The following is a 24,467-nucleotide window of genomic DNA, read 5'->3' as shown; positions in this document are numbered from 1 at the left end:
CTTCACGATGTTCTACGAACTTGTGTATTGGACCATTTGTGGCCCAAGCCTCCAGCAGGTTTTGCAGTGAAAATCAGAGGCCTACCCCATCCCGAGTGACCGTGGGCTCCTGTAAAGCTTTTCATCAAGAGGCATCTACGCAATTACTTGCCCGTTGGCTTGTGGGTCCCCCGAAGACTTTCTCATCAACTAAAAGGGCTCCCCTGGTTGCTCCAGGCCTGCCCTCACTCACCCTTTCTGGGTGAGTCCCTCAGACCTTGCTGGTCTTCAACGCTGACAATCTTCACTTTTCACAACACTTGCAGTTGCCAAGGCTTGTTGGCTCCAGTCCGGTTGCCGACATGGCAGTCAGCTGCAGACGTTGTGCTACACTCCAAATCCAGCTGCTTGTCATCGTCGATCTCTCCTGGATCTCGTGCGCGAAGAGTCAAAACACCATCGACGACCTGAAAACACCCAACATCTGTGGTCATCCATCTTCCTGGCCACCGGTCACTGGCAAGTGACTTTGAACACTGTCCCTTCAATTTTCAGGTCATCTCAATCTTTAATCCACCCTTGGATTCCACCGGACACGTCTTCAGTGGACGCAAGCAGCAAGTCTTCTTTGGTCTCCATAGAAAACAGCGACACGACCCGACACCAAAAGACACCTATGCACCCGGCTTCCCTGGGTGAGGTAACTCCTGCACTCCGGTGCCCTGGTACGTGTTGGCTCTCGAAATACTTACCTTGTAAGTGGCTTGCTTGTAGACTTCCTCGAAGTACCCTTAAACTTTAAAAATCAAACCGCGACTTTCTCCTTTGTAATCAATAGGGATCCCGCGGCTGTGTTCACACACTGCACGCGTCTCCCGTGGACCTGTTACTTACCTGCTAACACTGCAGTAGTGAAGCCCCAGCGATTGCCCAGGCCCTAGGCCTTGTCATTTTGCAAGTCGACATTCTTAACCCATTTGTTTAGTATATGGTCTGGTATGCCCCTGGGGCTCCAGCCATATTTGTGCTTAACTTATTGTGAAACATTGATATTTGAATGTGTTCCTGACTTATAATCTCATAAAGAGATTAGTAGAGTGTGTCTAGTAATAAATACATATATATTTGATATATATACCTGTGTGGTGTCCTTTCATTTGGTAATTCAAAAGACTATAAGGTAAAACAAGCTGCTTTACATTCCTCAGAGACTTAGCCCGAAGGCTGCTCTCCACAGCTACCACTAGGATAGCTTTCTTTAAAAGGTTGTCTTAAACCTATCTACCATAAGAGTCGAATTGGACTGGTGCAAGGTGGCCACTATAACTAGTGACCAGCATATGCCAGGCCAACTTCTCACATTGGTGGCAGCGGTGGGGTTCCAGCTTGCCATTGTTTTACCAGAAAATCTCTATTTGAATTACTAACTGAAAACCACTAAAGGTACTCAAGGTACATGTAAAAGTCAAGCTTAGAATCAATAAGTTCTACTGAACTTAGAGTTGTTTGTGAAGGGATAGCACACCTTTGCTACAGCTCAAGTTAGGATCAGTAGGCCACAAACTAGTGTAGGTAGTGCAACACTGCAAAACACTAGAATGTCCTCAAGGGATGGACCCAGTGGATCCACCCAACCCCAGTATAAGGACATGACCTTCTTTGACTTGAAGGCCATGTGTGTTGCAAGACACCTGGGATTAGGACAGAGTCCCTCCACACAACTCCTGATAAATCTACTTGTAGCAGATGATCTTAGACTAGCTCTAGAAGCTGGTAGATCTGGATCAGGGGGTGGGTCAGCCATGGTCTCTGGGTCTGATGATGACAATCAAGATGACCTGGAGTCTGTGATTGAAGGGCCAGACCCAGAAAGGTCTGAACAGGACAGAGGAATTCTCCCTATGAGAGTTGAAAGAGTGGAAGAAAGGCATAGGTCCCCTTCAAGCGAATCTAACCTCTCATAGCACTCTGACAAGGATTCTGTCCATCAGAGGAACTCATACTTACAAAGAGAGACCTCCTCTGAAAGAAGGTACAAGATGCTGCAGTATGAGGAAGCTAGGCTTGCCCTCAGAACCAAGCAATTGGCCTTAGATAGAGACGCCTTTGAACTCCTGAGAGCTTCTAGAAAAGAGGGGTTAGATACCCCTGGTGGCAGCAACAGTGTCCCTAGAGGCAGAGATTACATTCCAGACCATAAGAACCTGTCCAAGGTTGTTACTCCCTACCAGAGTGGGGATGATATCCAAAAAGGGATAACTGCTACAGATAGGGCCTGTAAAGTTAAACAGGTCCCCCAGAAACAGTGGGCAGCAATCTTGTAGCTCTCCTTTTCTGATAAAGGTAGAGACAAGCTCCTCACTTTTAGAGAAGAGGATGCTAATGATTATGAATCCCTGAAGAGTGCATTAATAGATGTGTTTGGCTTAACCACTGAACAGTACAGGTTGAAGTTCAGAGACACCCAGAAAGCAAAACATTCAGCATTGGGTGGACTTTGTAGATTGTGCTACCAAGGCTCTGGAGGGATGGATAGTTGGCAGTAGAGCCACTGACTTTAAAGGATTGTATAATTTGATTATGAGAGAGCAGATCCTTAACAATTGTCAAAACCAACTCTTACACCATTACCTGGTGGACTCTGATCTGACCTCTCCCCAAGAATTGGGAAAGAAGGCAGACAAATGGGTCAGAACCAGGGTAAGGCCCAAGAACCAAGGTGGTGACCAGAAGAAAGATTCCACTAAACCCAAAGAGAAAGGTGCGGATAATAAAAATACAGAAAAGTCCTCAGAAGGGCCCCAAAAACCCACTTCTGGGGGTGGGTCCCAAAATCCTTCCTCTTCCACTAAGAAACCATATTGCCATGTGTGCAAGCAACCTGGCCACTGGAAAACTGACTCCAGCTGTCCAAAGGATGGCAATAAAGAAAATGTTCCTCCCACTGCAGCCCCAACACCTCCTGTTACAACAAGTAGTAATCCCCCAGGTGGTGGGAGTGCACCCAAAAACTGTTGGGTTTTCTTGGGGAACTCAGGTGGACTCTGGCCTAACCAGGTTCCCTACACAAGCAACTCTAGTCTGTGATGGTGGCATGGGGTTTGCCAACTTTACCATGCGTCCCAATATTTTGGACAGGTAGAGACAAGAGCCCATAATCAATGGTCAGCAGGCTGTGGCCTACAGGGACACAGGGGCTAGTGTTGCCGTGGTGACAAGGAGACTAGTGCCCCTAGAACAGCTTTTACCTGAGTTTAGATACCAGGTGACCAATATTGATGGAATTAGGACAGACCATCCCATGGCAGTGGTAAATCTCAGCTGGGGAGGGGTCACTGGCCCAAAGAGAGTGGCAGTGTCCCCAACCTTGCCTGTAGATTGTCTACTGGGGAATGATCTGGAAATCTCAGCCTGGGCTGAGGTAGACCACAATGCCCATTTAAGAATGTTAGGCATCCCTGAGAGAGTTGATGAGACCCTGAGGGCCTCACCTCCACCCCAGGGGAAATTAAGGGGAGTGAAGCCTGAAACTATGGATCACTCCACACAAACAGAGAGCATAGGGGGTGAGGAACAGTCCTCCCCCACCAGACTAAAGGTAAGGGTCAGCTTTCTAAGGGAACTGATCCTGCCCCTTGTGAAGTAACTGCCCCAGAAGTGGTCAGGCCTGTCCTGGCCACAGCTCTGATGGCAGGGGATCCTTCCAAGGTGGTACCTAGTCTGGAGCAGGTATCCTGCCCCTCTCTACCCTGCCTCAGTCAGCCCAGGGCTGCAGAGGTCAGGGAGGTCAGTGGACCCTTAGTGGGCCCCTGTCCAGAGGAACCCCCTCATCAGCAGATTAGGGACACCCAGCAGAGTACTTCTAGCCAGTGAATATTCCTCTACAAACTGAGGGATTCCCCTTACCCTTAGGTACAAGTACCCCCCAGATGGACTTTGTTGGGCACAGTGAAACCTGGGTCTTAGTAGCCTCAAACATTCCAATGCCCTCCACTATTCCAAACAGAGGGACCCAACCCCCAGCTGTAGGCAGCCAGAGGATGACCCTTAGGGCCAGATATGACACAGTCATGGACAGAAAGGCTTCCATGGTGACCAGTGTCCTGAGGAGGTTGAGACCACCCCAAATAGGGCCTCACTTCCAGACTCAGACACCCCACCAGCCTGATTCTGTACCCAAACACAATACAGATAATTTCCCTAGACTTTGGAGAAACTCTAGAACCCCTTGGGGTAGGATTTCCAAAGTGGACCATGAGACAGGGAGCAACCATGCTAGTGCAGGTTCTTCCTTATATGGCCACTCAGTCAATAAAGGCTTATCTGGACAAGGGTAGCCTTATCTCCTTTCGTTTGGGGGGGGGGGGGGTTATGTAGGAAGGTGGAATCTGACCATATGGTTGCCCCCACTTTTTTCCTGGTGTTGTGATGGTTTTTGACTAGTCTGGCTGGGATCCTGCTATCCAGGACCCCAGCCTATCTGCTTTCTCCCTTATATGACTTGGTGTGCATATTAGATGCACTAGTAATTGGATACTGTGATACCTTATGAGCCCCTAGTATATGGTACCTTAGGTACCTAGGGCATATGCACTTCACAGGCCTACCAGGGGCTGCAGCATGTATTATGCCACCCCTGGGAAGCAGACTCAATCTGACACCACAGGCCTGCTACTGCAGCCTGGGTGAGGTAGTGTTAGCACTCCTCACAGAGGTATAGGATCCTATATCTCACCATACACACACATATAAACCTATCAGCCACCCCTATGGCAGGCCCTAACAATCCTGAGGGCAGGGTGCTTGGTTTACTATGTGAGGGGGTGCTTCTGCATGAGCAGGACCCCTCTGCAGCTGGCAGAGTCTATTCTCTGTGGCTGTTTGTGAATGCGGTTAAACCATATACTCTTAAGTGCATTATAACCCAACGATAAATGCTAACTTTGGAATGACTGCATCAAAACATGTTGTGTTTGGTGTCAAACAACTTGAAATCATACCCCCACACCACTAACTGGTGTGGGAGTATGATCCCACCCTTCTAGAGGGGACGACATGTACCAACTGTACTAAAACAACAGAAATCTGAAAGAGCCTTGGCATCACAAAATGGATGCCACCAGCACAGACGCTGGGCTGCCCTCCTGCTGCTGACTGAAACTCACAGTGGAGGAAGCCCAACAAAAGGCATCCTGTCACAGGGTGGTGTCACCACCTTCCATACAGAATTAGTGTATTGAATCTGGATGGGTGCACTTCTAGAGTGCTTTGAAGTCTTGCACTGGGGGAGCAGTAGGCTCCTCTGTGTATATGCCAGCTCAAACCGGTTCAGGGGCTACCTGTCCCTGCTCTGGTGTGAAACTGGACAAAGGGAAGTGAATGTAACCAACCCCTACCCTGACCCTCGCAGAGGAGTGGTCATAGAGCGAGTCCCTCCCCTATCTTCAGTATAAGATAGCCAACCTTGCCATTGCAAAGTAGATAACCCAGGACGACGCTCTACAAAGAAGAATCCTGGCCCTTCGACATTCCACTACCTTTGGAAGACAGAAGAATCTCCCTTTTAGTCAAGGAGTGACACCAGGCACCAGAAACTCTAATCAATGGTCGCAAACTTTCCCGCTCCCACTGGAGTTCGAAGTCCCTGCAGCCCCAGACGTAGATTTCCTGACTTCTCGAAGGCCATTGTGAGTCCCCAGGTAAAACTGTGGCGAGTGGACCCCACGAGTGACAAGGAACAGCAATGCCCGGGGACCGTGCACAATTGTCAAGTGCAACCCCTTCACGATGTTCTACGAACTTGTGTATTGGACCATTTGTGGCCCAAGCCTCCAGCAGGTTTTGCAGTGAAAATCAGAGGCCTACCCCATCCCGAGTGACCGTGGGCTCCTGTAAAGCTTTTCATCAAGAGGCATCTACGCAATTACTTGCCCGTTGGCTTGTGGGTCCCCCGAAGACTTTCTCATCAACTAAAAGGGCTCCCCTGGTTGCTCCAGGCCTGCCCTCACTCACCCTTTCTGGGTGAGTCCCTCAGACCTTGCTGGTCTTCAACGCTGACAATCTTCACTTTTCACAACACTTGCAGTTGCCAAGGCTTGTTGGCTCCAGTCCGGTTGCCGACATGGCAGTCAGCTGCAGACGTTGTGCTACACTCCAAATCCAGCTGCTTGTCATCGTCGATCTCTCCTGGATCTCGTGCGCGAAGAGTCAAAACACCATCGACGACCTGAAAACACCCAACATCTGTGGTCATCCATCTTCCTGGCCACCGGTCACTGGCAAGTGACTTTGAACACTGTCCCTTCAATTTTCAGGTCATCTCAATCTTTAATCCACCCTTGGATTCCACCGGACACGTCTTCAGTGGACGCAAGCAGCAAGTCTTCTTTGGTCTCCATAGAAAACAGCGACACGACCCGACACCAAAAGACACCTATGCACCCGGCTTCCCTGGGTGAGGTAACTCCTGCACTCCGGTGCCCTAGTGCGTGTTGGCTCTCGAAATACTTACCTTGTAAATGGCTTGCTTGTAGACTTCCTCGAAGTACCCTTAAACTTTAAAAATCAAACCGCGACTTTCTCCTTTGTAATCAATAGGGATCCCTCGGATGTGTTCACACACTGCACGAGTCTCCCGTGGACCTGTTACTTACCTGCTAACACTGCAGTAGTGAAGACCCAGCGATTGCCCAGGCCCTAGGCCTTGTCATTTTGCAAGTCGACATTCTTAACCCATTTTTTTAGTATATGGTCTGGTATGCCCCTGGGGCTCCAGCCATATTTGTGCTTAACTTATTGTGAAACATTGATATTTGAATGTGTTCCTGACTTATAATCTCATAAAGAGATTAGTAGAGTGTGTCTAGTAATAAATACATATATATTTGATATATATACCTGTGTGGTGTCCTTTCATTTGGTAATTCAAAAGACTATAAGGTAAAACAAGCTGCTTTACATTCCTCAGAGACTTAGCCTGAAGGCTGCTCTCCACAGCTACCACTAGGATAGCTTTCTTTAAAAGGTTGTCTTAAAACTATCTACCATAAGAGTCGAATTGGACTGGTGCAAGGTGGCCACTATAACTAGTGACCAGCATATGCCAGGCCAACTTCCCACATTGGTGGCAGCGGTTGGGTTCCAGCTTGCCAATGTTTTACCAGAAAACCTCTATTTGAATTACTAACTGAAAACCACTAAAGGTACTCAAGGTACATGTAAAAGTCAAGCTTAGAATCAATAAGTTCTACTGAACTTAGAGTTGTTTGTGAAGGGATAGCACAGCCTTGCTACAGCTCAAGCTAGGATCAGTAGGCCACAAACTAGTGTAGGTAGTGCAACACTGCAAAACACTAGAATGTCCTCAAGGGATGGACCCAGTGGATCCACCCAACCCCAGTATAAGGACATGACCTTCTTTGACTTGAAGGCCATGTGTGTTGCAAGACACCTGGGATTAGGACAGAGTCCCTCCACACAACACCTGATAAATCTACTTGTAGCAGATGATCTTAGACTAGCTCTAGAAGCTGGTATATCTGGATCAGGGGGTGGGTCAGCCATGGTCTCTGGGTCTGATGATGACAATGACAATCAAGATGACCTGGAGTCTGTGATTGAAGGGCCAGACCCAGAAAGGTCTGAACAGGACAGAGGAATTCCCCCTATGAGAGTTGAAAGAGTGGAAGAAAGGCATAGGTCCCCTTCAAGCAAATCTAACCTCTCATAGCACTCTGACAAGGATTCTGTCCATCAGAGGAACTCATACTTACAAAGAGAGACCTCCTCTGAAAGAAGGTACAAGATGCTGCAGTATGAGGAAGCTAGGCTTGCCCTCAGAACCAAGCAATTGGCCTTAGATAGAGACGCCTTTGAACTCCTGAGAGCTTCTAGAAAAGAGGGGTTAGATACCCCTGGTGGCAGCAACAGTGTCCCTAGAGGCAGAGATTACATTCCAGACCATAAGAACCTGTCCAAGGTTGTTACTCCCTACCAGAGTGGGGATAATATCCACAAATTTATAACTGCTATGGATAGGGCCTGTAAAGTTCAACAGGTCCCCCAGAAACAGTGGGCAGCAATCTTGTGGCTCTCCTTTTCTGATAAAGGTAGAGACAAGCTCCTCACTGTTAGAGAAGAGGATGTAAGGATTATGAATCCCTGAAGAGTGCATTAATAGATGTGTTTGGCTTAACCACTGAACAGTACAGGTTGAAGTTCAGAGACACCCAGAAAGCAAAACATTCAGCATTGGGTGGACTTTGTAGATTGTGCTACCAAGGCTCTGGAGGGATGGATAGTTGGCAGTAGAGCCACTGACTTTCAAGGATTGTATAATTTGATTATGAGAGAGCAGATCCTTAACAATTGTCAAAACCAACTCTTACACCATTACCTGGTGGACTCTGATCTGACCTCTCCCCAAGTATTGGGAAAGAAGGCAGACAAATGGGTCAGAACCAGGGTAAGGCCCAAGAACCAAGGTGGTGACCAGAAGAAAGATTCCACTAAACCGAAAGAGAAAGGTGTGGATAATAAAAATACAGAAAAGTCCTCAGAAGGGCCCCAAAAACCCACTTCTGGGGGTGGGTCCCAAAATCCTTCCTCTTCCACTAAGAAATCAATCAATCAATCAATCAATCATAGGCATTTATAAAGCGCACTACTCACCCGGAGGGTCTCAAGGCGCTAGGGGGGGGGGGGTCCGCTACTGCTCGAACAACCAGGTCTTGAGCTTCTTCCTGAAGGAGAGGTGGTCTTGGGTCAGGCGTAGGTCGGTCGGGAGGGCGTTCCAAGTCTTGGCGGCCAGGTGGGAGAAGGATCTTCCTCCTGTTGTCGCTCTGTGGATGCGGTGGACGGCTGCGAGGGCGTGACTGGTCGAGCGGAGGTGGCGTTTGGGAGCGTAGAAGTTGAGGCGGCTGTTGAGGTAGGTCGGGCCTTGGTTGTGTAGGGCTTTGTGTGCGTGGGTGAGGAGCCGGAAGGTGATTCTTTTGTTGATCGGGAGCCAGTGCAGGTCTCTCAGGCGTCTGGAGATGTGAGTTCGTCTGGGGACGTCGAGGATGAGTCTCGCCGAGGCGTTCTGGATCCGCTGGAGTCTCTTCTGGAGCTTGGCGGTGGTACCGGCGTAGAGGGCGTTGCCGTAGTCCAATCGACTGGTGACGAGGGCCTGGGTGACCGTCTTCCTGGTCTCGGTGGGGATCCACCGGAAGATCTTACGTAGCATGCGCAGGATGTTGAAACAGGACGAGGAGACGGCGTTGACTTGTCTGGTCATGGAGAGGGAGGAGTCCAGGATGAAGCCCAGGTTGCGTGCGTGGTCTGTCGGTTTGGGTGCATAGCCCAGGGCGGGGGGCCACCAGGAGTCGTCCCAGGCGGAGGGTGAGGAGCCCAGGATGAGGACTTCCGTCTTGTCTGTGTTCAGTTTCAGGCGGCTGGTCGTCATCCACTCGGCCACGTTTTTCATCCCTTCGTGTAGGTTGGCTCTGGCGGTGGCGGGGTCGTTGGTCAGGGAGAGGATCAGCTGGGTGTCATCGGCGTAGGAGATGATGTTCAGGTTGTGTTGGCGTGCGATGGCCGCGAGGGGGCTCATGTAGACATTGAAGAGGGTGGGGCTGAGCGAGGAGCCCTGAGGGACGCCGCAGATGACCTCCGTGGCTTCTGATCTGAACGGGGGCAGGCGGACTCTCTGTGTCCTTCCGGTGAGGAAGGAGATGATCCAATCCAGTGCCTTCTCCTGGATTCCGACGTTGTTGAGGCGCTGCACTAGGGTGCGGTGGCAGACAGTGTCGAATGCCGCGGAGAGGTCTAGGAGGATGAGGGCCGCTGTTTCTCCGTTGTCCAGCAGGGTTCGGATGTCGTCGGTGGCAGCGATGAGGGCGGTCTCGGTGCTGTGGTTGGCCCGGAAGCCTGACTGGGAAGGGTCGAGGGAACCGGTCGTCTCGAGGAATGCTGCCAGTTGCTTGTTGATGGTCTTCTCGATGACTTTGGCTGGAAACGGGAGGAGCGAGATGGGGCGGTAGTTCTTGAGTTCGGTGGGGTCATCCGTTGGTTTCTTTAGTAGAGCGTTGAGTTTGGCGTGCTTCCAGCTCTCAGGGAAGGTGGCGGTGTCGAGGGAGGTGTTGATGATGTCCCGCAGGTGGGGTGCGATGACAGCGTCAAAACCATATTGCCATGTGTGCAAGCAACCTGGCCACTGGAAAACTGACTCCAGCTGTCCATAGGATGGCAATAAAGAAAATGTTCCTCCCACTGCAGCTCCAACACCTCCTGTTACAACAAGTAGTAATCCCCCAGGTGGTGGGAGTGCACCCAAAAACAGTTGGGTTTTCTTGGGGAACTCAGGTGGACTCTGGCCTAACCAGGTTCCCTACACAAGCAACTCTAGTCTGTGATGGTGGCATGGGGTTTGCCAACTTTACCATGAGTCCCAATATTTTGGACAGGTACAGACAAGAGCCCATGATCAATGGTCAGCAGGCTGTGGCCTACAGGGACACAGGGGCTAGTGTCACCGTGGTGACAAGGAGACTAGTGCCCCTAGAACAGCTTTTACCTGAGTTTAGATACCAGGTGACCAATATTGATGGAATTAGGACAGACCATCCCATGGCAGTGGTAAATCTCAGCTGGGGAGGGGTCACTGGCCCAAAGAGAGTGGCAGAGTCCCCAACCTTGCCTGTAGATTGTCTACTGGGGAATGATCTGGAAATCTCAGCCTGGGCTGAGGTAGATCACAATGCCCATTTAAGAATGTTAGGCATCCCTGAGAGAGTTGATGAGACCCTGAGGGCCTCACCTCCACCCCAGGGGAAATTAAGGGGAGTGAAGCCTGAAACTATAGATCACTCAACACAAACAGAGAGCATAGGGGGTGAGGAACAGTCCTCCCCCCACCAGACTAAAGGTAAGGGTCAGCTTTCTAAGGGAACTGATCCTGCCCCTTGTGAAGTAACTGCCCCAGAAGTGGTCAGGCCTGTCCTGGCCACAGCTCTGATGGCAGTGGATCCATCCAAGGTGGTACCTAGTCTGGAGCAGGTATCCTGCCCCTCTCTACCCTGCCTCAGTCAGCCCAGGACTGCAGAGGTCAGGGAGGTCAGTGGACCCTTAGAGGGGCCCCTGTCCAGAGGAACCCCCTCATCAGCAGATTAGGGACACCCAGCAGAGTATTTCTAGCCAGGTGAATATTCCTCTACAAACTGAGGGATCCCCCTTACCCTTAGGTACAAGTACCCCCCAGATGGACTTTGTTGGGCACAGTGAAACCTGGGGCTTAGTAGCCTCAAACATTCCAATGCCCTCCACTATTCCAAACAGAGGGACCCAACCCCCAGCTGTAGGCAGCCAGAGGATGACCCTTAGGGCCAGATATGACACAGTCATGGACAGAAAGGCTTCCATGGTGACCAGTGTCCTGAGGAGGTTGAGACCACCCCAAATAGGGCCTCACTTCCAGACTCAGACACCCCACCAGCCTGATTCTGTACCCAAACACAATACAGATAATTTCCCTAGACTTTGGAGAAACTCTAGAACCCCTTGGGGTAGGATTTCCAAAGTGGACCATGAGACAGGGAGCAACCATGCTAGTGCAGGTTCTTCCTTATATGGCCACTCAGTCAATAAAGGCTTATCTGGACAAGGTTAGCCTTATCTCCTTTCGTTTGGGGGGGGGGGGCTATGTAGGAAGGTGGAATCTGACCATATGGTTGCCCCCACTTTTTTCCTGGTGTTGTGATGGTTTTTGACTAGTCTGGCTGGGATCCTGCTATCCAGGACCCCAGCCTATCTGCTTTCTCCCTTATATGACTTGGTGTGCATATTAGATGCACTAGTAATTGGATACTGTGATACCTTATGAGCCCCTAGTATATGGTACCTTAGGTACCTAGGGCATATGCACTTCACAGGCCTACCAGGAGCTGCAGCATGTATTATGCCACCCCTGGGAAGCAGACTCAATCTGACACCACAGGCCTGCTACTGCAGCCTGGGTGAGGTAGTGTTAGCACTCCTCACAGAGGTATAGGATCCTATATCTCACCATACACACACATATAAACCTATCAGCCACCCCTATGGCAGGCTCTATCAATCCTTAGGGCAGGGTACTTGGTTTACTATGTGAGAGGGTGCTTCTGCATGAGCAGGACCCCTCTGCAGCTGGCAGAGTCTATTCTCTGTGGCTGTTTGTGAATGCGGTTAAACCATATACTCTTAAGTGCATTATAACCCAACGGTAAATGCTAGCTTTGGAATGACTGCATTAAAGCATGTCGTGTTTGGTGTCAAACAACTTGAAATCATACCCCCACACCACTAACTGGTGTGGGAGTATGATCCCACCCTTCTAGAGGGGACGACATGTACCAACTGTAGTAAAACGACAGAAATGTGAAAGAGCCCTGGCATCACAAAATGGATGCCACCAGCACAGACCCTGGGCTGCCCTCCTGCTGCTGACTGAAACTCGCAGTAGAGGAGGTCCAACAAAAGGCATCCTGTCACAGGGAGGTGTCACCACCTTCCAGACAGGATTTAGTGTATTGGAGCTCAAACCGGTTCAGGGGCTACCTGTCCCTGCTCTGGCGCGAAACTGGACAAAGGGAAGTGGGTGTAACCACCCCCTACCCTGACCCTCCCAGAGGAGTGGTCAGAGAGCTAGTCCCTACCCTATCTTCAGTATAAGATAGCCAACCTTGCCATTCCAAAGTAGATAACCCTGGACGACGCTGTACAAAGAAAAATCCTGGCCCTTCGACGTTCCACTACCTTTGGAAGACAGAAGAATCTCCCTTGGAGTCTAGGAGTGACTCCCCTGCTTGGCAGGCACCAGAAGCTCTAATCAACTGTCGCAAACTTTCCTGCTCCCGCTGGAGTTCGAAGTCCCTGCAGCCCCAGAAGTGGATTTCCTGACTTTTCGATGGTCATTGTGAGTTCCTAGCAAAGCTGTGGCGAGTGGACCCCACGAGTGACGAGGAACAGCAATACCCGGGGACCGTGCACAATTGTCAAGTGCAACCCCTTCACGACATTCTACAAACTTGTGCATTGGACTTTTTGTGGCCCAAGCCTCCAGAAGGTTTTGCAGTGAAAATCAGAGGCTTACCCTGTCCCAAGTGACCGTGGGCTCCTGTAAAGCATTTCCTCAAAAGGCGTCTTCGCGATCACTTGCCCGTTGGCTTGTGGGTCCGCCGAAGACTTTCTTATCAACTAAAAGGGCTCCCCTAGTTGCTCCAGGCCTGCCCTCACTCACCCTTGCTGGGTGAGTCCCTCAGACCTTGCTGGTCTGCAACGCTGACAATCTTCACTTTCCATGAGACTTGCAGTTGCCAAGGCTTGTTGGCTCCAATCCGGTTGCAGACACTGCACTCAGCTGCAGACTTTGTGGGACACTCCAAATCTAGCTGCTTGTCATCGTCGATCTCTCCTGGATCTTGTGAGCGAAGAGTCAAAACACCATCGACGACCTGAAATCACCTGACATCTGTGGTCATCCATCTTCCTGGCCACCGGTCACTGGCAAGTGACTTTGAACACTGTCCCTTCAATTTTCAGGTCATCTCCATCTTGAATCCACCCTTGTATTCCACCAGACACTTCTTCAGTCGACCCAAGCAGCAAGTCTTCTTTGGTCTCCATAGAAAACAGAGACGCGACCCGACACCAAAAGACACCCATGCACCCGGCTTCCCTGGGTGAAGTAACTCGTGCACTCCAGTGCCCTAGTGCGTGTTGGCTCTCGAAATACTTACCTTGTAAATGGCTTGCTTGTAGACTTCCTCGAAGTACCCTTAAACTTTAAAAATCAAACCGCGACTCCAGTGCCCTAGTGCGTGTGGGCCCTCGAAATACTTACCTTGTAAGTGGCTTGCTTGTAGACTTCCTCGAAGTACCCTTAAACTTTAAAAATCAAACCGCGACTTGCTCCTTTGTAATCAATAGGGAACCCGTGGCTGTGTTCACACACTGCACGCGTCTCCTGTGGGCCTGTTACTTACCTGCTAACACTGCAGTAGTGAAGCCCCAGCGATTCCCCAGGCCCTAGGCCTTGTCATTTTGCAAGTCGACATTCTTAACCCATTTTTTTAGTATATGGTCTGGTATTCCCCTACGGCTCCAGCCATATTTGTGCTTAACTTATTGTGAAGCGTTGATATTTGAATGTGTTCCTGACTTTGAATCTCATAAATAGATTAGTAGAGTGTGTCTAGTAATAAATACATATATATTTGATATATATACCTGTGTGGTGTCCTTTCATTTGGTAATTCAAGAGATTATAAGGTAAAACAAGCTGCTTTACATTGCTCAGAGACTTTGCTTGAAGGCTGCTCTCCACAGCTACCACTAGGATAGCTTTCTTTAAAAGGTTGTCTTAAACCTATCTACCATAAGAGTCGACTTGGACTGGTGCAAGGTGGCCACTATAACTAGTGACCAGCATATGCCAGGCCAACTTCTCACATCTAGGCTCCCTCATTTCTCATTGATGCTCCTTCTCTAGTAGCAAAGAACAGAATGTTATTTTTGACTTATCTCCTACTCCATGCATTATATACTTTTGTTTTACTGTTAAATTATATAATTTGCCTGCACCACAAGAGGCTTGTTATTTAGCTGGAGTAAGGTCAAAGGAAACTTGAACATTTCAAAACTTAGCGGAAGCAGGCTGGGAAATTGACTAGCTGAGACTGATGATCCATGTCAAGCATCAATATGTAGTTAATTAATGTCAAATACTAGTCACTCCCAGATTTGCAGAGGACACACCATGGTTATTGTGCATTTCATGTTACACCGATAAAACAGAAGCTTTTGTGAAGCTTTTGGACCCACCCCCAAGTTGTACCTCACATTCACATAAATCACCGATCATCAGTATGGTGTATCCTGAGTAATTAGGCTGTTGCTTCATTCGACACATGGGAAATAGGCCAATGCCAGAGGAGCCATTGACTGTCCCATTCCAAATACCAATGTGTGCCTTGATTGATGTAAAAGGTTAGTTCACTTGCCTGGCTGCCATGCACAAAACACACAGTAGGTCCAGCCTCAGAGGTCCCATGCACACAGTGGGGGTCATTGTCATGCACAAATGGACAATGAGCCACCCAGCTTGGCTTTGATATATGTAGCCATGCTCATCTGTGCTGCATTCTACGGACTGGCACTCTTCCTCTAACAGAAGTGCCCCAACTCACAATTGTTCCTACCCACAGCTTTGATTGGGATGGGCCATCCTCTACCCCAGGTGCCACCAGGTTGGACTTACAACAGCACAGACTAAACAGAGGCTGAAAAAAGATGGGCAGGAACCCTCTCTGAAATTGTGTTTGTTTCTATTATTTTGGGTAATTAAGTGTCGGGGATTGGCATGTGTGAAGCCAGAGGGACAGCGTGCCCCTCCCACAGTTCCACTTGCACAACTCACATCTCTCCTATGAACAGAACAACTATATGACAAAGTCTATTGTCTCACATGCTCAGGCAAGTCATGACGTTTTCCACATGAAAGAGAACAAAATGTGTGTGAAAAAACAAGAGCTGAAAGGCATTGTGTAAATGTGCTATAGCCTGTCTTCAGATTCGGGAGGGAAAATAAATACTTTTGAGTGCACAAAGTAAGTACTGTATACTAGGTCTACATGGTAAGTTTATTAATGATCGTAAATGTACATATATATATATAGCAAAAAGAACAGCTCAATTCCTTCTTACATCTTAATAACATTTTAATTACTATCCAAATGAATGGTACTGATTTTATTGACCTCCAAAGAATGAACATTCAAGCTAGCCCTGCATGGATTCAACCTCATGCTCTGCATGTCACATGCAGGTCTTTGTAGTGTTACATAACTTAATGAATTATTTTACAAGACTTCTTGCAAGCTGGTAGTAATGCTCGGGTCTCTACAACAAATGGACAACCTATTATGCTCTCCTGATAGGATCCAAACCTGTGATGGTGCTGGAATTCCTAAATCTTGAACATCGGGAGTAATCATTATACAAACCCGGCCACAGACCTTTGTTATTCGATGTGGAGAGAAATCTAGGAGAACCCACTGACATACATTTCCATAACAGTGAAGACCAATGGGAATCCACAGGAAATAACACAGAGAGTTGTAGTGAGTTTAAAAGGATTTATCAACAAATGTAGTCAGACTAGCAGTCATTAATCATTGAATATTCAGAACTTGAGTATCATTATTACAAAGTCAAATGGTCCAAAGCCGATATTTTAGCATGAGATAAAACAGAATACCAGCAATAGCTACAAAAAGAGTACAGAATATACAAAAAATGTGTTCCATGAAAGAAAACTCTTTAGTCTAAATTAAGCAGATATAAGTCAAGGAAGGTAATTTGGTTAGGCAAATAAGGCAAGGAGTCAGCTTAAAAACACCAAATAAAGGTTTCTGATGAGATAATATGAATGCTTAGGAATAATGAGAGAATATGCATGTTTAGGCATAAAACCTTTGCACATTGTGCAGTGGAGATCAGCACGAAGGATTTTCTCAGATCGAAGACAGAAAGCACCTCCTCTTCTCTAGTCTAAGGAAAACAGAGTATTATTATTCAACAAGATGTTAGTTTGCAACATTGCAGCTTGTTCTCACCCTCAGGAGCCAATCATGTTCCTCCACACTTTGAGAGCAGGTAAACACCCTTCTTTTTCAAGGCAGCGCAATGGTCCATGCTTTACTATGTCCTTGAATTGATAAACTGGACAGACTTGTGGGTACAGTCAGCTCTTCCCATGAGTTGTTCTCCCATCCTGGCACCTCCTTTTAATGAGACCCTCACTATCAGTCATGTAATACATAACAAAAACTATTTACTAGCTAGCAAAAGGCATCTGGAAAAAACACACCAACTGCAATGAAAAAGCAAAATGTGTAAAACAAACACAAATGAAATGTGCAATGAAAGGCCTAGTAGTTTGAACATAAGTAAGATGGCATACATTCAATATGGTAGTCAGAAATGTATGGTCAACTTTAAGTTGTATGGTATTTTAAACTTGTGAGTTGCTAATAATGGCTAAATTCAGTCACCTGCTACAATTATATGATTAATATGCATACGTTATTTAACAATCAATCAATCAATGTTTATTAAGCGCCTACTCACCCATGAGGGCCTCAAGGCACTGGGGGAGGGGGCTTTAGGTCCTGATGGGCGCTGAGGTTCAGTCGAAGAGCCAGGTCTTGAGATCCTTCCTGAATTGGGTCAGCGACAGGGATAGCCTGAGGTGGAGAGGCAGGGTGTTCCAGGCTTTGGCAGCGAGGTAGGAGAAGGATCTTCCTCCGGTCCTGGTCATGCGGATCTGAGGTATGGTGGCAAGGGCCAGTTCGGTGGAGCGGAGGTGTCTGGTGGGTACGTGGAATGCGAGGCGGTGGTTGAGGTATGCTGGTCCAGCGTCATGGAGGGCCTTGTAGATGTGTGTGAGGAGTTTGAACGTGACTCTTTTGTTGACTGGGAGCCAGTGGAGTTCCCGCAGGTGTTCGGAGATGTGGCTGTGGACCACACGGGCTGTGGCATTCTGAATGTTCTGTGGCTTCCTGAGGAGTTTCTGGGTGATGCCTGCGCAGAGTGCTTTGCTGTAGTCAAGTCTGCTGCTGATGAGTGTGTTAGTGACCGTCTTTCTGGTTTCATTGGGGATCCATCTGAAGGTCTTTCAAAGCATGAAAAAAGTGTGAAAGCATGATGAGGAAATGGCGTTGATCTGGTGGTTCATCATGAGTGAGGAGTCCAGCATGATGGCAAGGTTACATGTGTAGTCTGTGGGTGCGGGGGAGGTTCCTAACGCTGTCGGCCACCAGGAGTCTTCTAAAGTGGAGGATTTGAGCCCCAGGAGGAGCACCACGGTCTTGTCCGAGTTGAGCTTGAGGAAGCTGAATTTCTGAAATTCTTGAGGTCGGGGTTGATCTAAGTGTTTTTCCAGTCATCAGGAAGGTGGCGGTCTCGATGGAGCAGTCGATGGTGCAGCATAATTCAGGGAGGTGGGGGTTCTGTGGAAGATGTGGTGTGGACAGGGTCCGAGGGTGCTCTGGAGTGAAAGCTCATCAAAGTCTGGAGAGTGTCATCCATGATGAACGGGGTCCAGTTGAGCAAGATCTGTTGGGGGATGTTGTCTTCGCTTGTGGTGGTGGTGGGATTAATGGGCGTGTCTTGGGTGTCGAAGCTGTTGTAGATCTGCTTGATCTTGTGGTGGAAGATGGTGCCGAGTTTGTTTCATAGGTCTTGGGAGGCTGGGGCTTCGGTGGTCTAGCTGTTGGGTTTGGCAAATTCCTTGACGATGGCGAAGAGTTCTTTGCTGTTGTGTTCATTGGCATTGAGGGCCATTTTCTTTGTGGTTTTGAGGAGGAGGTAGTGTGTGGTGGTGGCGGCTTCAAAGTCTACATGGACTTCCAGGGTTTTGCTGTTCCTCCATCTCTTCTTGAGCTGTCTGCAGGTGTGTCTGGGCTCATGGAGGGTGGCAGTGTACCAGCTGGCTTTCTTGGTGTGGTGCTTGCCAGGTGCTTTCTTGAGGGGCGTCAGTGCGTCGGAGCAGTTGGAGATCCATCTGTGGCTGTTGTGTGCTTCGGTGTCGGCATCTGTGGATGTTAGTGGTTTGGTTCTGCTGAGGGTGGCTCTGAGCTGTTCTGCAGTGACTCTGTTCCAGTTATGGTGGGGGGTGGGTGCAGTGGAGTACGGTGGGTTTGGTGAAGGCAAAATGAACGCAATGTGAATCACACTGATATTAAATGCTTTCATTATGCTAATGTAAAATTGCACTCCTTCACCTGTTATCTCTAGATTACAGACAGTGCTTTGCAGTGATACCTTAATTATGTTAGCTATTTTACCAACCAGAGTGGGGTATTTTACAGATAAAACATACACTTAGGAAGAATTGGTAACCAGCTTTATTGCAACCAAGAGGACACACGACAAGTGGTGCATCTACCTAGAGAGTTTCACTTCACTTGTCTTCCAGGAATCCTTAACACCTTAAAACCACTCCCTGATTTCATACTTTACAGTACAACATGGTCAAAAACATGATTGACATTGAAACACACACACACACACAGACGCACACACACACACAGCCTCCATATTTATGTATAAATGTAGTAAACTAGACATATACACTTCCCACTTAAGATATACACCAGGATGAGCAATAACATGTAGGTGCTCTAAACAAACAAATACAAAAATAAAAGTAAGGAAGGAACATTTTACAGATTTTCTTTCTCCAAATGGAAGCTTTTTTCATTTTTACAGAATTGTGATGATTGTTCTGCAAAGAACCATCTACACCATTTGCTCTATTGCTACTAACATCAGGCTGCGAAGAGCTGCTCTCTCCCTCACATCTTCCTATAACCATCTCATTATGTTCAACTATATTCTCAAATTTTCTCTCCAGCCAGCCTATATTCATGCAGCGTGACACTAACTTTTAACCAGTTCCATTTTCCTCATCTCAATGCATGCTGACCCTATGGCCATTCCAAGAGATGCCAGACCAGGAGTGTGCATAGAGATTAGGGTAGGGGCTAAACTGCACTTACACGCTATCATATCTGATCTTGCTTTCTCCTTTCAGATCCATCTAGTGGAAACAAACTGAGACTGATGCTACAGAAAAGAGAAGGTAAGTTAAGAAGAAGGGGTTACCTATCGATTTATCATGTTTATTCTTTCTTCAGTCCTTTTATGAAATACAAAATAATGAAAATTAAATATGGAATGACATTAGATATAGCTGTGCATACATTACATCATTTAATTACCACTGGTTCTGTCTAGCCACTTCAAAGCACTTGTAGGTAGGGATAATGGTCTACAAATATCTGTAGAGCTCAGGATGACTTCTTCGACTCTCAGATAAAGTAAGGCGGGGTTCTAGGTATTGGAGCCTATTATTTAAAAGGTTCTTCAAGCAAAAGCCTTGTGTTTACACAGTTAAAAATACATTTATGGGCAATCAACCACAGGTATCTGGTTGCCATGAAAGGGCAGATGGATGACTTGATGAAGTAGACTGGCACAATTCCATAAAATGCCTTACACATCAGATTCATGTCTAGTATTTCCATCTTTGGTTGTCAGTGCAAGTCTATTACTGCTGGAGTGAAGCGATCAAAGTTTAGCAGTCCAGATGTGGTGTACTGAATATGGTTTCAGGCTCTCTGGAGTTTGTTGATGATCTTGGCTGGAAGTCATGTGCATGGGTTACAGAATGTAGGCAAGAAGCTATCAAAGCATTCATTATTTCAAACCATTTTCTTTTGCACAGTACCAGATTTCCAACACAGAAACAGAATCTGCTGCCAGTACCTGCTTCTGGCTTTGTGGCGCTGTGGGAGAATTCCGATTAAAGGCAGCTGAGGTGAAGAAAGTGGCACAAATTCACTAAGCTTTCTAAAAGGTTTGAGGGACTTGATGGTAGCAAAATCTGCATGCCACAAAGATGCCTACTTTTGCACCAGACAACCATGGCGAAGTAGTTATTGAGTTGTACCACAATAGCCATCTCAGAAGAATGAGCTTTCAAATCATGGGGCAAAATGTGCCACACTTGAGGTCCATTCTGTGTGCTATCAGTGCGAACATTGAGAATCTCCATAGGAACTGGCGAGGCTTAGCACCACTGGATCTACCTCATCGTGTAACGCTGTGAGAGAAGAAAGGTGGTTTAGAGAAAATGAATGTAAATATCGTTTTGCCAGGTGAATCCTTGCTGGACACTTGTAGCATTTATATAAAGCAATGTCTGTCCTTAAATGTTCTCATGGTGTGCATGTACTAATAATCACAATCTCACAACATTTACATCAGCCTTCAGAAGTCTCTATCTTAGATCAATACAGAGAAACAGTGGGGTTCTCTAGCAGAAAATCCACTTTCGCAAACAAGTTATTAATTTTCTTTCTAGTAATGTGCTGTGTGGTTGCTAGACTTTCAAAAGGGATTATTCCCCTCAAAACTCAGAGAACTAGGGTTGTAGAGTCTTTTGGTACACATCATTTTATGCAGGCTCAATGAAAGTTCTCTCCCCATCATGCTATAAAAACAAGAGCTTGTGGCCTTTGACCATCTTCTTGTAAGAACAACATTACCATGCTCGGCTCGGTTCTTTTAGTCATTTGTATATTGCTGACAATCATCTTCTCCCTTCTACACCTAAGATGAACAAATATTTAATGCAATGGAAATCAGCTAGGAAACGTGCTGCACTGTGTGAGCGGGAGATAGCAGAAATGTGCCATATGTACTAAGAAATGGTGCATTTCTGATCTCTCCTAGCACTGGCGCACTATGTGCTGCCTAGCATCAATGCTGTCACCCTTGTGCCTTGCTACAAGGGTGCCTGTGTTAAGTCAGGATTGCTTTTGTGCAAGAAGATCTTTCTTCCTGTACAAAAACAGTTCTAAGAGGCAATTTCCTGCTGTTGCAGAATGCATCATGCATAGAAAGAGGAAGTCATGAGGAGAAATATATATCTCCTTGTTATGCTGCTCTGTAATTGGCAGACCATGTTGGCAACATGCCTTTAGTGAATCTGGTAATGTGTCAGACACCCATGGAACGCATACCCAATGCAAAGTGATGCAACGGAGCACAATGAGTTCCTTTAGATTTACTAAACCAAGCAAATCCACACAAATCAACGTTGCATGGCTTAGGAAATGCCTACATGGATTTTGCATGGGCTACGCCACAAAAGTGACACAACCCTGATACGAAATCTTAGTAAATCTGGACTCTAGTTTTAACAAAGTCCCGTTACCGATAATGGAATTCTGGTTTACCTCAGTTTGATTTTCTTAATGTATTCAAAACTGTCATTCTTATTACTAAGATGCAGCCGCGGCCCGTGGAGGGTGTTCCGTGGGGCGGAAAGGCGGGGCGGGGGAGGGGCAGGGTGGGGGGTACTAAAAACCGGAATATGGATAGTTGGAGGTAAGTAAACAATTAAATAAATAAAACGAATTTCGTAGCGCGCGCTGCCTCGCAATTTGGGATGCAGGGCGTGCTACGAAATTCGTTTTATTTATTTAATTGTTTACTTACCTCCAATTATCCATATTCCGGTTTTTAGTACCCCCCACCCTGCCCCTCCCCCGCCCCGCCTTTCCGCCCCACGGAACTCCCTCCACGGGCCGTGGCTGCTAAGATGCATGTTTTCTGAAAAGAAGCCTTGCTTCTGGCCTGCCACCACAAATTTTATTTGCGTTTACAACCTGTTTGAAGGGGACCAAAGTGACCCACTCATGCCCCTTGAGAGCTAGCAAACTTAACTGCAGCAGTCCAAATTCTGAAATAGTAAATCACCAGCATTCAGATTGTGCAATGACCTTTGATGTTGATCCATCTTGTTGTAATTTAACTTGTTATCTAAAACATACACACATATTTCTGAAAACACGTTTGATACTTTTATGTTTAATGTGCTAATGTTATAGATAAAAAATATGGAGCAATGCACCCTTCTACATCTCAGCCTGCCACCAACTTCCACAATCTCACGCGTCTCACTCAATTCGCCCATGGGTACACCAACATTCGGATCATGCACAGGTGGGTTTGTATCCCATCGTCGCTGCCTCAATGTTGAGTCATGATAATCAGACGACACTGTAGACATTTCACAAAATGTATTAAAGTTATTGAGTACACGTAAGAAGTGACACACCCATCTGGGTCTCTGCTAACCAACAACTGGCACCCACTAGCAGTGGCGGCTGGTGACATTTGAAAGTGGTGCGCATAAACTTATTGCCGTACTGCACTATGGTGAGCGAGCGAGCTCAAACAACTTAATAGGGTTCGGGGGGGGGGGGGGGGGGGAGGGTCTCCCCGGGAGAAGATTTTGAAATAAAGAGTGTACAAATGGTGCATTTTCAAGCAAACTTGAGGAAGTTGGAAGGTTAATGAAGCAATACGATTGAAATATTTATCATTTAAGAAATTGCCAATTTTTATGAGTTATAGAGGACAATCTTTGCGTATTTTACCAGCAGAGTGCTCGAGCTTTTACTAAATAGCCTAAAAAAAGTCACATTTTCACCCTTCTCACTGGTTACCTAGAAGGTTTCAGATACATAGCACTCTGGTCAACAGCCTCAGGTAATTAATACTCCAAGGCCAGCCCATGGAACCCACTACCGAAAGACCACTTACAGCTGACGGTAGTGCAAGACATACATGAGCTATACCAGCAGACTTACTCCTGAAAACCCTATCCATGACCAGTATTGTAAACCCATCACAGTCAATATTAAAAAATACAGACAGGTCCATTTTAATATTATTATTACTCCATCAGACAACATTTGGTCTATGAGGAGGGGGTGGGGGTATCACAAATTTAAAACAACAGACTGACCCTGTTCAATTATCTACATTATTCTTCCGACATATTCATTATATCTGACGTGTGTGTGCCATCAAGTGATGTTTCATGTCATTTCACTGCCACATGAATGCAATACCTAGACTGGGCTGCCTTACTTTCACAGATGCAGCATCTTGTGTGGTGTATCTAGTCCTTGCCATGTCAATGCCAGCCTAAACCAAAAGCCATCACAGCTCTTGTTGCATTAGATTATCTGTCACTAGCAAAACAACATGTAAAATGATGCTCTTCTAAGACAATGGGCTTAAGATGCCTTTGCTATCAGCACAAATCCACTGGGCGGTATGTTTTCCGGCCAAACATGCCACCCAGAAATGTCTACCTCCTTGATGATGCCAGGGGCTCGCTCACCCGTTGAAGACCCTCCTGAACCTCTGTTGCAGGGTGAAGGGCGTGCTTGTTCTCGATGGTGGACACTGTAGTGTCCTGCGAGACACGCTCTAGTGTCTCACAGGAAGCTGTAACCCCAGCCACTCCCTCGAGGGCTGGGCACACTGCACCCGACACCCATCCGGGTGTCACGAGTGACGTGGCCCCGCTAATAAAAAGGCCCGGGTGCACGTGCTCGTGGCCAGTTACTGCACCAGCCATCCAGTGTCCGTATCACTCATTCATCTGCCATTTGGGCCTGAGGCCCAACATTACACTGGCGACGAGAGTGGGTCTTCTCCCACGCGTGTGACTGCTGCCGCCTCCCGGTTCTTCGGGGAAGAAGTGTCGCCTGCAACCCCTGAGCACGCGCCCGCCAGTCCGCCCCTACGTCTGCCCACACGCTGACCCGGCGACTGCCCATCACACTGGCTGGCATGGCGGCGACCATTCGGCGGCGGAGAGGGGCCTGCTAAAGCCAGCACTGAGTTCGAGGCGACCGTGTGTGCTACTATTGACACCGCAGGAGACGAGGCGCTAAAAGCACCACCCACCCGTGGAGCGATAGTTGCGACCATCCCAAAGGTGAGCGAGGCCTGGAGCCACCCTGCATCGCTGCCCCGGTGCCTGCTACCACCCGGACGGTATGGGCTGACAGCCAACAGTGCGTAACAGAGGTCCTTGCCCCCATACC

General features: G+C 47.6%; 1 protein-coding gene across 1 annotated transcript in view; it reads left to right on the top strand.

Moving 5' to 3' along the window:
• Positions 1-24,467, top strand: part of ECRG4 (ECRG4 augurin precursor) — a 99,444-nt gene that overhangs the window by 33,891 nt on the left and 41,086 nt on the right. The window contains exon 2 of the mRNA XM_085622620.1: positions 19,589-19,636. Coding sequence (XP_085478746.1) covers positions 19,589-19,636 — 48 coding nt within the window. The remainder of the gene's footprint in view (positions 1-19,588; positions 19,637-24,467) is intronic.

This window comes from Triturus cristatus, chromosome 8, assembly GCF_964204655.1.
Source record: "Triturus cristatus chromosome 8, aTriCri1.1, whole genome shotgun sequence".
In the NCBI taxonomy this organism is placed as follows: domain Eukaryota; kingdom Metazoa; phylum Chordata; class Amphibia; order Caudata; family Salamandridae; genus Triturus; species Triturus cristatus.
The sequence above is the reverse complement of the archived record's forward strand: the minus strand, read 5'-3'. Positions and strand labels throughout refer to the sequence as shown.